Below are 12,315 nucleotides of genomic sequence, written 5' to 3'. Positions count from 1 at the left end.
TAAAAAGTTGAGGTTAATTTTAGGATATATTTAGATAGCCTCGGAAATATCTCCATACCTCAAAAGCCACTGTCTCAACTCTCAACTCTCAACTCAACCTTTGATTTTCTTTTCTTTTTTTTTATGGAGAAATTAAAACCAAAAAAAAAAGAGAGAGAGATTGGAGGAGAATGGGACTTGGAAAATGGGATGTCACGTCCAGCCTTTCAATGTCGTTATAATTGTTACTCTGAATGTTAAGCTCCCATGAATTGTCCAATTGGGGACGAGGTAAGCGGAGGACTTTTATGATCAGTTCAGATTTCAATTTTAAAGCAATTAAATGAGTATGAATAACGGGTGACATTTCATTTGAATATTCGGATATGTTGTGTGTTTAAAAAAAAAAAACAGCGGTAAAATTTGAAAGCTCTGACAGTTGATTTCTTGCTCCCACTTTCATGCCTAAATCTCGCACCCGCCCGCCAGTTCATGCATTAGAGTCATGCTCCTCAGATTACTCCTTAACTCTAATTTTTCTCATGATTCAAAAAAAAAAAAAAAATCCATACATGCTTTTCATAATTTTATTTACACTTTATATTTTAATTCAATAGTAAAATAAAATTACATATGATTGACTTAAAATTATGTTACTGGCACCACAATACAATTCTTACTTGGAGAGATCCCATCGGACGTTGGAACTGACGTCTGTCAAATGTGGAATTGTTACTATATTATGATCAGTTTCCTGACCAAGCTCGATGAAGATCTAATTATCAAGACCTTCCTGCAACATAACTTATAAATAACTGATATAATTTTGTTTCAAAAATCACACTTTACTCTATTTTAATTTTAAATTTATATTTATTATCAAATACTGTCTTTTAACATGATGGATGGACAAATAATAAAATTAATATACGAGCTTATGGCTTTAGATTTAGCAAGGAGTATAAATATAAATGAGGTGGGATTTAAACCTTTCAAATATAATAAAAATACGTATAAGTCCATTATTAGGATAAAAAGCCAGCATTGGATAAAAGTCATTTTTTTAGGAGCAATTAAACAGGTCAAATACAGTTTTTTAAAATATAAAAATAGGGAAACATATTTTGAAAAATGCGGTATGATTTATCTATCATGCTTTTCTCGAACCCACAAGGGCAACAGTAAGCAGGGCTCCTCCTTATATACGAGCAACGAGGCGGAAGCACCTTTCAAGATCCCCCTTAATTCTGTCTCCGTCTCCCTTCCCTCTAATTCCTCACCTCTTCTTTCGCTGAAAATATATCTAATCTGTCATCTTTTAGATTAAGAGCATGGACAATCAACGCAGCCCTCTGCTTAGTTGGGCTTACTACTGCCAGGGCAAGGTACCTACTCTCATTTATCCTTCTGCTCTTACCATTTAGTCAGTGTCTGATGTTGCTCACTTCATTTGCTTTCTCCTTAGTAATGTGTAATGGGGCTTTCCCTCTTTGGAATTTGAGGACTAATTATTGATTCTGTGACGCATAACTATGATGATCCAGTCAATGGAGGAGCTGAGGCAGTCCCTGTTGTACACCACTCTTGAGCTGGAAGAAACAAGAGCTGCAGCGCAGGAGGAACTCAGAAAGAGGGATGATCAACTGGTTAATCTCAAGGATCTGCTTAACAAGACCATTAAAGAGAGAGACGAAGCACGCGAGAAATGCCACAGGCTTCTCTTGGACAAGTTTGTTCTACAGCAGCAACAAGCAGCTCCTCTTTCTGGAGTTTCCAGCATTGAGGACGAACCCAGAAGGGGAATTGACTCCAACAATGGCCTCTCTTCATCGGATTGTGAAGAAAGCATTGTTTCTTCTCCGGTTATTGACCATTTCCCTCAACCCCAGTTGCCGCCACAGCCGCCATTACCGGCGACCCAATCCATGATGGAGTTGGCTCCTGAGAAGCCGTTACCAGAAAAAGGCAAGCTTTTGCAGGCGGTGATGAAAGCAGGCCCTCTGCTTCAGACTCTGCTTTTGGCAGGACCACTTCCTCAATGGAGACACCCGCCACCCCCACTCGACTCTTTTGAGATTCCTCCAGTCACCATTCCTTCACCGCCGCCGGCGCCGCCGGCAATACCACCACAGCTTCTCCACCAAGATTCCTTCATCAATACTAACGGTGCTGGCAGCACTCCCATCAACTGCGGAAGAATTAGTAGAAAGAGGGCTTTCTGTCAGGGCTCTGAGAATCCCACAGAGGCCAAGTACCAAAGGGTCGTACTCCCTTGACTGCCGGATTTGGCCGATTAATTTATGATTTACATATTTCGTAGTTATTAGGATTAAAGGTTAGAAATTTACTGCAAGGAGTTGAAAATGGCAAGCTGGGCATGCCGTGTGCGACTGATCTAGCATCTGTACAGTGGTTTGTTCTAGAGAGGAAGTTATTCGGATTTAACTGGGTAAGACATAGGCTTTGAGGCAATTTTTCTTTTGGGTGAAGAATATGTAACGGACATTTTGGCCTCTTCACTTTTGCTTTGCCTTCTCTGAATTTGTAATGTAACTAATTAGATAGTTTAGTTCAGCAAGTGATGGGAGTGTTGGTGGGTGTTGTGTGAGATTGATAGAACACATGGGTAGAATGAAGAGGGGTGGATGGGTGCGGAGTCGTTGGGATCGGGAGATGGGTGGGAGTGGGACTGTAGCCAACGACCAAAGGGAAGGTTTTGAGCCCTGCTTGTCGGGTCAGGAGGACCCACAAATCAGAATCAGGATCTGTTATTAGTGTGGTGTATGATTATATTAAGCCTCCGCTACAAAAGCTATCATTATTCAAGTCTAATCTCATGTTCCTTTAAATTATTTCTTCCCTCTTTAGTTTTAGTTTTACTATAACTTTAAAGCCTTTTATTTTCTTGGTATCTGCTCCCACTCAACTCAACCGGTTTATGCTTTCTTTTAGAGCGCGCGAATATTTCTCCATGGACGAGAGCAGATAATGTTGACTAATAATCTCCATGTTACCTATCATATCTAATGAAAAGCATGGCTGCGAAAAAAATAAAAATCATAGGTTCCGCCAAACAAACGATGCATGCCGGATTGTAGGATGGAAAAGTTCAATTGTATTGTTCCGGCCAAAAAAAGTGTAAATCATCTGTTTTTCTGTAAACATTCCGCAGTTTCACTGCTGCACGAGCTTATCCCACAATTTCATCATTTATTTCGTGCGGGGGTGCCCATGTCTCGGTCCAACTTTGGTAATGTAAGGATGCCGAGGAAGGATGCAACCTAGGCATGTTAAACAATTGTGTCAAGCTCTGCGGTATTCTTACAGAAGATGTCGGGGTTAAGACTTCAGAGCACAGATAAAGATAGGAGAAGACACATGGATAATGTTGTCGAGGGGAGACAGGTCACAGCTTTGCTCTGCCATGTCAGTAACGAGGAATCCCAAAGGTGGTGGCATTTTGACCCGTGTGCTTTAATCAAATTGATTTATTTGTTGAAAGAAGAAAAATGGGGTAACTCTCATGTCTCATCCAGCTAGCTCTGCTTACTAGCATTACGTCAATGTACATCCTTGCACAGGACGGCAACAACAAATTCCTAAAAAATACGCTGAGCCACATCCCTAACAGTGAAACTGTCCGCAAATGGCGCTAATCCTCCTTCCTCACCCTACACATTTCCATCCTTCGTCAATAAGACGGTTTAAAGAACAGAGTGCAAGAAAACACACACACGCAGACACACAACGGGTGAACAATTTGATTCACTAACCAGTAAGTCGCAATCTACACACAGCACAGAGGAATCCAAAAGGGGGTTTCAAACACAGTTAGGTCGACTTATGCCAGAAAGCGCGGAGGCTTGAAGAATATCGCCATACGTTATAGTGCACCCGTTGTTCAAAAACATTAGGCAGGCGAATGCCTAAGTGCTTCCAGCACCATGGTCATTGTACCCGGTCCATTTCTCTCTTTACGCTACTTGGGATTGGTTACATGTTTCAAACAGCGACTTCTAGAATTAGCAAGTCCCATGGATCTTTCACTGTTGATTTAAAATACAAGATATAGCTTCACAGCATCCGCATGTGCCCTGCCAATCATTTGGCGGATAAGCTAGTGTTGACACATCAGGTTTATTAGCCGGACCAGCCATGCATCCCCACAGTAAGCGTGCTATGAATATGTGCAAAATTCTTCGCCGACGCTAGCATTGTTGAAAACCTTTACTGCAGCTCAATGTTGAAGGAACACAATGGATATCTATTTCTACAACCAATGCTACTTGCACATGCCTCCTGAAAAATGAGATACCGCTATCTGTAATCTAACGGATGATTTACAAGTTGCAATTAGATATTCAAAACTAAATCACAAGAAAAAAAACAGAATGGATGACAAATTACAAAAACCACATCACATCTTGCCAAGTACATGTGATCTTACTCTATATTAGGTATGCAATTCTGCTGTGTGACCGATGTTTTAGGGAAAAAAATTGCAACCACATATCGGATGCTGATGGCTTTCATAAACGTCATCTTGTATGCGAGGAATCAGAAAAGTTTCTCTCGAGAATACATTTTAGCAACCTGAAAATGAGTTTAAAAAAACCTTTAGCTTAATAGGCTAAGGCATGAACGAACATGACTGAAGAATTCATGGCTCTTATCTCAATCTTCCACCATGCATAATTTTTTTTTTTTTACAATAAAAATTTAGGCAAGTCGAGTTTGGAAGCTCTTCTAACATGCATAATTAATTAGTCAAATATATTTTTTTTCTTTACTATCTCAGATGATGAGGCTTGCTCAGGAGCTTTGTCATCCTAAACTCGACCCGGATGAGGGAACCCAAGAGATATCCCTTTCATCAAGAAAGACACATGAATGAAAAGTAAGAGCAGCTAAATGATCAACCAATGATAACAGGTACAACACAAATCAGTACCAATGTATATTGTTTGTACCTTATCCGAATCTATTATGCCCACACAGCAAGGTGAACAGGGCTAATGGTCAACTCAGCTGCTTTCACCTCCTCCCACCTAGCTGTAAGAAACAAAACGGTGCGTACAAAAGTGATAACACAAAGATTTGCATTAGTGAGGGTACTGCATTCAAGTGCTCTTGTCAATGTTTTTCTACTTGTTTTTTTTTTTATTCTTGTTACTATTTGCTTTTAAATTATAAAAAAAGTGCTCTCGCCAATGTATTTTTTAAAATGTTAGATTTCTTCTTGTTATGCAAGGGACACTTCATAGAAGAAGTCTGAAACTAGCATCAACCCCAAGCAAATACTTCAAATTGCCCCAACACAGAGTAATTGTATCGCCACTTTTGTGCTTGTATATATGTCACCTCATCAGTGCCCGTGCTGCTGGGGTTCTTGATATTATTTTAAAAGAGTTTGCGAGGAAAAAAACTCCTATATATCCTGCAACTTTCCTTTAATTATTGATTCGGATTTGAACTTTGATCTAAAATAATTTAATCTTCATAATTTCTCTCATTATCCTATATATTATTATTTGTGTTTGAAAATATGGCACCAAGGACTCAGAAACCAGGAGACAATGTATCACCAAAATGGAGGACTTGATCATAACGTGGAATCACCACAGGATGAAGATGCTTTCGGATATTTCGCTTGAGCGAATTTTAGCGACAATTTTTTTGGGTAAAAACTTTTGATCTTGATAATTAAAAACAAACAAATAATAGAACTGACTGATAGGAAAAACGTTTTTGTCCTTTTGGTAATAAAAATTGCCTTAGATGAAGTGATTAACAGATTTTGGTGATATTGTTTCCTCGCAGAGCTGTCAGGAAAAACATATTGCTAGGTGAGTCGCAAGTGGCAAAGCAACACAGTGGTCTCACTCAGAGGCCGAATATAGGCTGAGGAAGTGGGCTTTGCGTGTGTTATTGAGCCCAGAAGCCCACGTGGTTGCCAGAGATGGCCTGTCATTATGGATCCTTGCCTTGCAAGCAAAGGGCTTGACGAGCGTGGCCTGAGAAATGAACGTGCTGAATTTGAATCCGGCCCAATAAAAAAATAAAAAAACAAAAAAAAAACGGAAGAATTATAATTAAGTCCCACATAAAAAATAATAATTACTGTGAGTTAATTGTCAATAGACCGCAATTAATTTTTTGGTGTGAGATTTCAATATAATTTTTTCAAAAAGAATTGGAAATCGGAAATGACACTTGGCTGATGCATAACACTGTGAGGAGAGGGAGGGAGAGGGGGAGCGAGAAGATAGAGGAGGAGAACAGAAGCATGTGAAGAGAGAGATTGAAGATTTTGCCATGGTCTTGTACTTTTGTCTTGTCTCTGCATCTGAGGTTATCCTGTTCCAGTTGGACCAGATTCCCTTCATCTCTTCTCTGCATGGGAAGCAGCTTCCGGCATTACAACACCACACCACCCCTTGTTACTCCTTTCATTACGCTCCCTCTCTTCCCAACATAAACTATACTGTCCATATATGATTTTTATATTATATATATATTTCTTCCATTTTAACGTTTAATTTTTGTGATTGTTAAAACATAAAAAATACAAGTTACGTATTGTTTTGAATATTCCTTGTTTTCCGATGGACCTTCTTAATCTGATTTAAAGCGTGAATATTTGCTCAAAGTCCACCTTAATTTGTGGTCAAAACTGGGCAGTAAATTGAGCTTAAATAATAGTAATAATAATAATAATAATAATAATAATAAGGCTTTGAAATTAATCCATGCGTAATGGATAACTGATCTGACGAGTGAGCTTCCCATTGTACATATCAGTGACCAAGAGGCTGATGTACATGCCCGTGGAGAGGAGAGGGTTATCAATAATCACATAATCATCAGTGCAAATTATAGCAAGCTTCCCGAGCACAACGCCATGTCTAGGCACATAGTCGAACATGATAAGATCCCTAATCTCACATACGCGGACATGGTATAGGTCAAGAAGTGATTTAAACTTGAAAGAAAACTGAATGAACTTGAAAACTTGCATAATCAATTCACCATAAACAGACTAACTAAAGTTTGTTCAGTTTTAACTGAAAAGTCATATAAGCTTAGCTATCGGTGACGGGACTAGCTAGTTTATTTTCCACTATGCCTCTGACTTAACTAAAACATGCAGGAGGGAGATTGAACATCATAAATAAGAGACACGTCCTCATAATCTCTTACTTAAGAATAAATAAAAGGTAGAGCGAAGAGACGAGGCAGATGTGAAGCAGGAGTTGTATGTAATTCAGAAAAAGGAGGACGGCACGTGGAAGCATAAGCCCTGTGAAACGTCTCACACGCCCCATAACGTGTCACCCACATTCGTTTTAAAATGATTGTATTCAGCATATTTAACTCTAGTTCTAATCTGCATTGAACCCCAGCCTTCCTTGCTCTCATCTTGTTCTTGATTCTCTGCAGAAAAGAGACCAAGTCAAACATGATACAGAGATTCCATCATTTTCTGAATGTCAATGAAGGCCTGCAGTAGCCCACAACCGCAAAACAGGGTTCCTGCATGCACTACAGTACGTTGCTCATAGTCATGCTTATCACTCCTGTTACTTGCACATCGATCTCGAGCAAGAAGCTCCTAGATTGAAGGATATTCCCCCATTATTCTAACATGGTGATTCATCCTCTCTAATTTTATAATTTATCAACACCAACGTCATTATGTTCCCCCTTTGATTCCATTCACACCACAATACTATATTGATATACACTCCAATCCATGGGTCGTTATTACTATTTTATCCTCAAGTCCTATCCATCAGAAAGGGACCCCTTTAATTTTTTGTACAGGCCAACTAATATGTTCCCCCTGTGTCTCTTCGTCACTTGCTTCTTTCTGTATATTTGATTTGGTGCTTCAGTTACAACATTATGCAAATCTTCCATTACTTCTCTACACCAGATGCGCTGGAAGAAATTCCTGTGCTGACCACCAATTCATATGAACGTTATTTAGTCCTTGAATAACTAGCTATGCAATGGCTAGATACCTCTTGGTCCTCTCAAATGCAGAGACGCAGATGTCGGGTTCCTCATTAAAATATTCTCACTACTTCCGTATATAACACTCATATTTTTATACATCCTTGGATGTCAACATCGTTATGTCTTCGAATCTTCAAGTTGTTCGCATCTAATTTAACTGTTTAAATAAATACCAAATGTGGCATGACTAGATTTATGAGCACATAAGATTAATGATTGTATGAGACATGAAGAATCTTTTTCGTATTTTTCTTAATAGAAAAACTAGATGTTAGAATATTAGATGTGGCCAGGTGTCTGTGCACATAAATTTGAAAGAAAACATGCTTCTTCACTTAGTTAACCAACAGAAATAAAATAATCTGGCTTCAGCTAGTTAACAACTCTGGTATGAAGAAGGAGATGGACGCTATATTCCGTTCACACCAAAATTAAATATATTAATGATTTCAATCTTGTATATAACTGAATTAGACCTCTCGTTATCCCACCATGCTCAAAATGGATGCTCATGGAGACCCTCTGGTGCACATTAACGACTTCCAGCTTCATGACTTCATCGACAACACCAATTTCGATCAATTTATCAATGTGCTCCGTGGGGAGAATGAACACTCATTCTGTAACTTTGATTCTGACGTTATCAATGGCTGCTTAGCTGATAACCAATTTCTTCCATTACCTGAGAACCCATTTGAGCCTCATGCTGCTGTAAATGTTTATGATCCCAGCTCTACGCTTAGTTCCTTCTCATGTTTTGATGGAGAAGTGACGGGAGGAAGAGGAGAAGAAGAGAATGATTCTTCTGCAACAACAATCACCACCACTGAAACTACCAGTGCTAATGCCAAACAGAAGCCCAAAACTGATCGGTCCAAGACTCTTATCTCTGAAAGGAGGAGGAGGGGCAGAATGAAGGAGAAGCTTTACGCTTTGCGTTCTTTGGTCCCCAACATAACTAAGGTACGTTTCACGGCTACAAAGTAGATCTAAGGAAAATGTACTGTTTGGTGCTTAAAGGTCCTAGCTTCAGCCATATGCATGTCCTAATCTTGTTCTTATACGATGATGGGTCATTCAATTCTTGAAATTTGACAAATAATAGCCAGTTGAAAATTTTCCTCGACTGAAGGAAGGTAGGATTCTGGAATCTCTTGCATGTATCTTTCGCGAACGAAAAATTATAATATTCTAAAAACTACAAAAAGGGTCAGAAGCAATAAGATTAAACAAGTCAAAGTCAAAATATATAGTTCCTTAATTTAAACAAGCCTCATGATGGCTCGTGAATCGTGAAACATCAAAGGTAATGCTATATGTTCAGGGCCAACTTATAGTTCCTTAATTAAAACAAGGCCTCACGCTGGGACGTAAATCGTGAAACATCGAAGGTAATGCTATATGTTCAGGGCCAACTTCTGTTACTATGCCATGCGACTATTTTGCTAGTCAACGCTTCTAATTCTCTCTATCACGTCTTGAGACTCTGCAAAGCTAATTTTGGCATTTGGGTGCATAGCATTTAGTTTCTACTATTGTTTCTGACATTATTTACATTTAAGAATTTACGAACGTGAAGTTAAATGTCTAAAGAGAATCTAGTTTATGTCAGTGAAGGTAAAGGCTAATTAAGCGTTAACTGGTACAAATATTTGCAGATGGATAAGGCCTCCATCGTGGGCGATGCTGTAGCATATGTGCAGGAGCTGCAAGAGAAAGCTAAGAAGCTGAAGGGTGAGGTTAAAGGGCTTGAAGCATCCATGCTAGCGTCAGAAAATGATCAGAGATCAGTTAAAATCCCCATGAAGGTTCAAAACAACCACATCAACTATCCAATCTGCAAGAAGATCATGCAGGTTTACTTGATTAAAACTTGATGAGATACTGTTATTTGGGCTCTTAAGACTTAAGTTGTAACATTTGGTTATATTGTTATATAGATGGACATATTTCCAGTGGAGGAAAGAGGGTTTTATGTGAAATTGATGTGCAGTAAAGGAGAAGGAGTGGCTACCTCCCTGTACAGGGCTCTCGAGTCCCTAGCAGGCTTCAATGTTCAGAATTCAAACTTGGCCACAGTTTCTGAGAGATTTCTACTAACATTTACATTAGATGTAAGCTTTTCTTTCGTTGTTATTTAATGATATCTTCAGCGTTCTGAATCTTACTTTTGTGTACGGATATAGTGATTGATATGTTAAAAACAGGTGAAAGGTTGCGAGCCAGAAATTAACCAGCAAAATCTGAAGCTGTGGGTAGCAAGCGCTCTTCTGAACCAAGGCTTCGAATTTATTACAACTTTCCACGCTTGATTCTGTTCTCCCTCCAGTTACATCTGACTCTTTCATGGGCTTCTCTCTTCAAATCATGACAAGTGAACAATATTCATTACGCAGCATCGCATAACATTCAAAATAATATTTTCTATGTGTGATGTCCTCAGCTTATTTAAAAAAAAAAAAAACATGAACACCTTAATAATTTAACCGTGCTGTCCTTAAAAAGAACGATTTGGAGTTGATGACCAGGTGAAGAAACATTGTTTGTTATCCTTTATCTCACAGAGTAGCAGATGTCTAGAAGGCATTTTCCGTGTGTGGTCCTAAGAATCTATCTTTAAAGAAAGGAAAAATGTGGGGACTATACTTGGTGGATAACATAGTAATTTTGTTATACTAAAAAAAAAGCTCCTCACTTTTGCAAGGAGAGCTTTCCATGCCCATTGATTTTCCTATCTTCATTTTGTGCCAAACGAGTCTAATATGTCGTTATTATTACTTTCGTTATGTAATAAATTTGGTAAGATCTGTACCATTTTTCTTGATTTTATAATTCAGTATCAAAACATTTCCTATCCTTTTCCAATTCATGGGCATGAGATGAAGATCAAGAGAAAATACAGCTCTTTCTTTCCTTCTTTCTAATACAAGGTCAAGATGTTAAGGGAAGAGGTTAAGAGACTTGGTCATGATTAACATAAGATCAATCACAACAGATTTCTAATTAACCAAGAAAAAATAAATCAATTATCTCGAATTCAACATCATTATCATAAATGTGATGAGTTTGCCGCTCTACAGGCATTGGCTTCTTTGAAGACATATTGAGTTGAAATAGTCCCATGGTGTCATAGGAGCTCCCTTATTATTATTTTTTAAAGAAAAAAGTAGCTACTTTCCTGAACCCGAAATGGTCAATTAATTAATGTGAGTTTTGTAGACCGAGAGCTCCTGACCTTAAATTAAATAATAAATATTGAGAGGAGGACCGTGAAGATCGTGATCATTCATCCAAACCATCATGTTTTTTTAATCAAGGTTGTTAGGAAGGATTCCTTTTTTTACCAATGTGGCAATTCAAATGCTGATATTCTAGACCTTTTCTTCTCCCTTTTGGCAAATTGTAAATTTTGTAATGAATAACATTCATATTCAATGATTTAGTCTATATGCATTATTTTGAATCAAACGCACATTAATTAATTATGTATTTTCTCTCCTTAAGTATTATATACGTGCTCTATGCAAGACTGAATGGTGAAAAGGGAAGAGCAAAAGTCTAATGAACCACTGTTGATATTGATGTAATTGCAATATGTTTTCGTTGCATGTTTTTCTCAATCATGTGTTTCTATTTGTCATGATGAGTACTAACCTCCATGAGCAGTTTCGCAAAGTACTTTGTTTCATGAATCGGACTCGTTCAGCTTCCAATTTGACCTGCTTTATTGATAATACATGAGGACGCTGCTGATATTGAAGTAATTGCATCCTTTGTTGATGTGCTTTCGTTTTTTGTTGTCAGTGAACTCCATTATTAGATGTTGAAAGAAGTTTTGGACTTCCGCCATTTATTATTATTATTATTATTATTATTATTATTTTATCGAAGCGGCTTCATCACCTATTAGAGAAAGATTTGATGTCCCAACGTGATCTCACTGATTTTTCCTCTTGGACTTCAAGATTTATTGTGATAAAGAAGGCTAGATGAAATGGAAGCATGAGTTACGGGAGAGGGGTCTCTCCATTTTTTCCCTTCCATTTCCCTCCACTTCCCCCATCCCCGTCATTCAAATTATTTTATTAAATAATTTTTTTTAAATGACAAAATTAATAAATGGTAGGGATGGGAGAAGTGAAGAGAAATGAAGAGAAAAGAAATGGAGAGACCCCTCTCCCATGAATTACTGCAAATGAAATGAAAACATGAGCTTCGCACTTCCGTTCACGTCATGTCCATTAAACCGAAAACATCCCAAAGATAATTGTAATCATAAAAGCTAATGTAACATTTGTAACTTCCTTTTACTTATTT

General features: G+C 38.2%; 2 protein-coding genes across 2 annotated transcripts; both read left to right on the top strand.

The window, feature by feature from the left end:
• Positions 1-1,225: 1,225 nt before the first annotated feature.
• On the top strand, positions 1,226-2,831 carry LOC129301261 (uncharacterized). The gene is made up of 2 exons (XM_054939838.1): positions 1,226-1,364; positions 1,524-2,831. Exons 1-2 carry the CDS (start codon positions 1,311-1,313, stop codon positions 2,253-2,255), a joined length of 786 nt encoding a protein of 261 aa, XP_054795813.1. The 5' UTR covers positions 1,226-1,310; the 3' UTR covers positions 2,256-2,831.
• A 5,659-nt stretch (positions 2,832-8,490) lies between these two features.
• Positions 8,491-10,389, top strand: LOC129301262 (transcription factor FER-LIKE IRON DEFICIENCY-INDUCED TRANSCRIPTION FACTOR-like). Its single transcript, XM_054939840.1, has 4 exons — positions 8,491-8,961; positions 9,657-9,854; positions 9,939-10,112; positions 10,206-10,389. Exons 1-4 carry the CDS (start codon positions 8,491-8,493, stop codon positions 10,308-10,310), a joined length of 948 nt encoding a protein of 315 aa, XP_054795815.1. The 3' UTR covers positions 10,311-10,389.
• Positions 10,390-12,315: the final 1,926 nt, after the last annotated feature.

Source organism: Prosopis cineraria, unplaced genomic scaffold (genome assembly GCF_029017545.1).
Source record: "Prosopis cineraria cultivar Desert tree isolate PC_DT_omini unplaced genomic scaffold, ASM2901754v1 PC1999, whole genome shotgun sequence".
NCBI lineage: Eukaryota > Viridiplantae > Streptophyta > Magnoliopsida > Fabales > Fabaceae > Prosopis > Prosopis cineraria.
Note: the sequence above shows the minus strand (reverse complement) of the source record. Positions and strands in the feature narration are given on the sequence as shown.

Bases quoted from the DNA above. Each gene is read 5' to 3' on its own strand.
- LOC129301261 (XM_054939838.1), top strand. From the start codon at position 1,311: ATGGACAATCAACGCAGCCCTCTGCTTAGTTGGGCTTACTACTGCCAG. The intron at 1,365-1,523 runs GTACCTACTCTC...ATGATGATCCAG, and splicing joins CTTACTACTGCCAGGGCAAG to TCAATGGAGGAGCTGAGGCA.
- LOC129301262 (XM_054939840.1), top strand. From the start codon at position 8,491: ATGCTCAAAATGGATGCTCATGGAGACCCTCTGGTGCACATTAACGAC. The intron at 8,962-9,656 runs GTACGTTTCACG...AAATATTTGCAG, and splicing joins TGGTCCCCAACATAACTAAG to ATGGATAAGGCCTCCATCGT. The intron at 9,855-9,938 runs GTTTACTTGATT...ATTGTTATATAG, and splicing joins TCTGCAAGAAGATCATGCAG to ATGGACATATTTCCAGTGGA.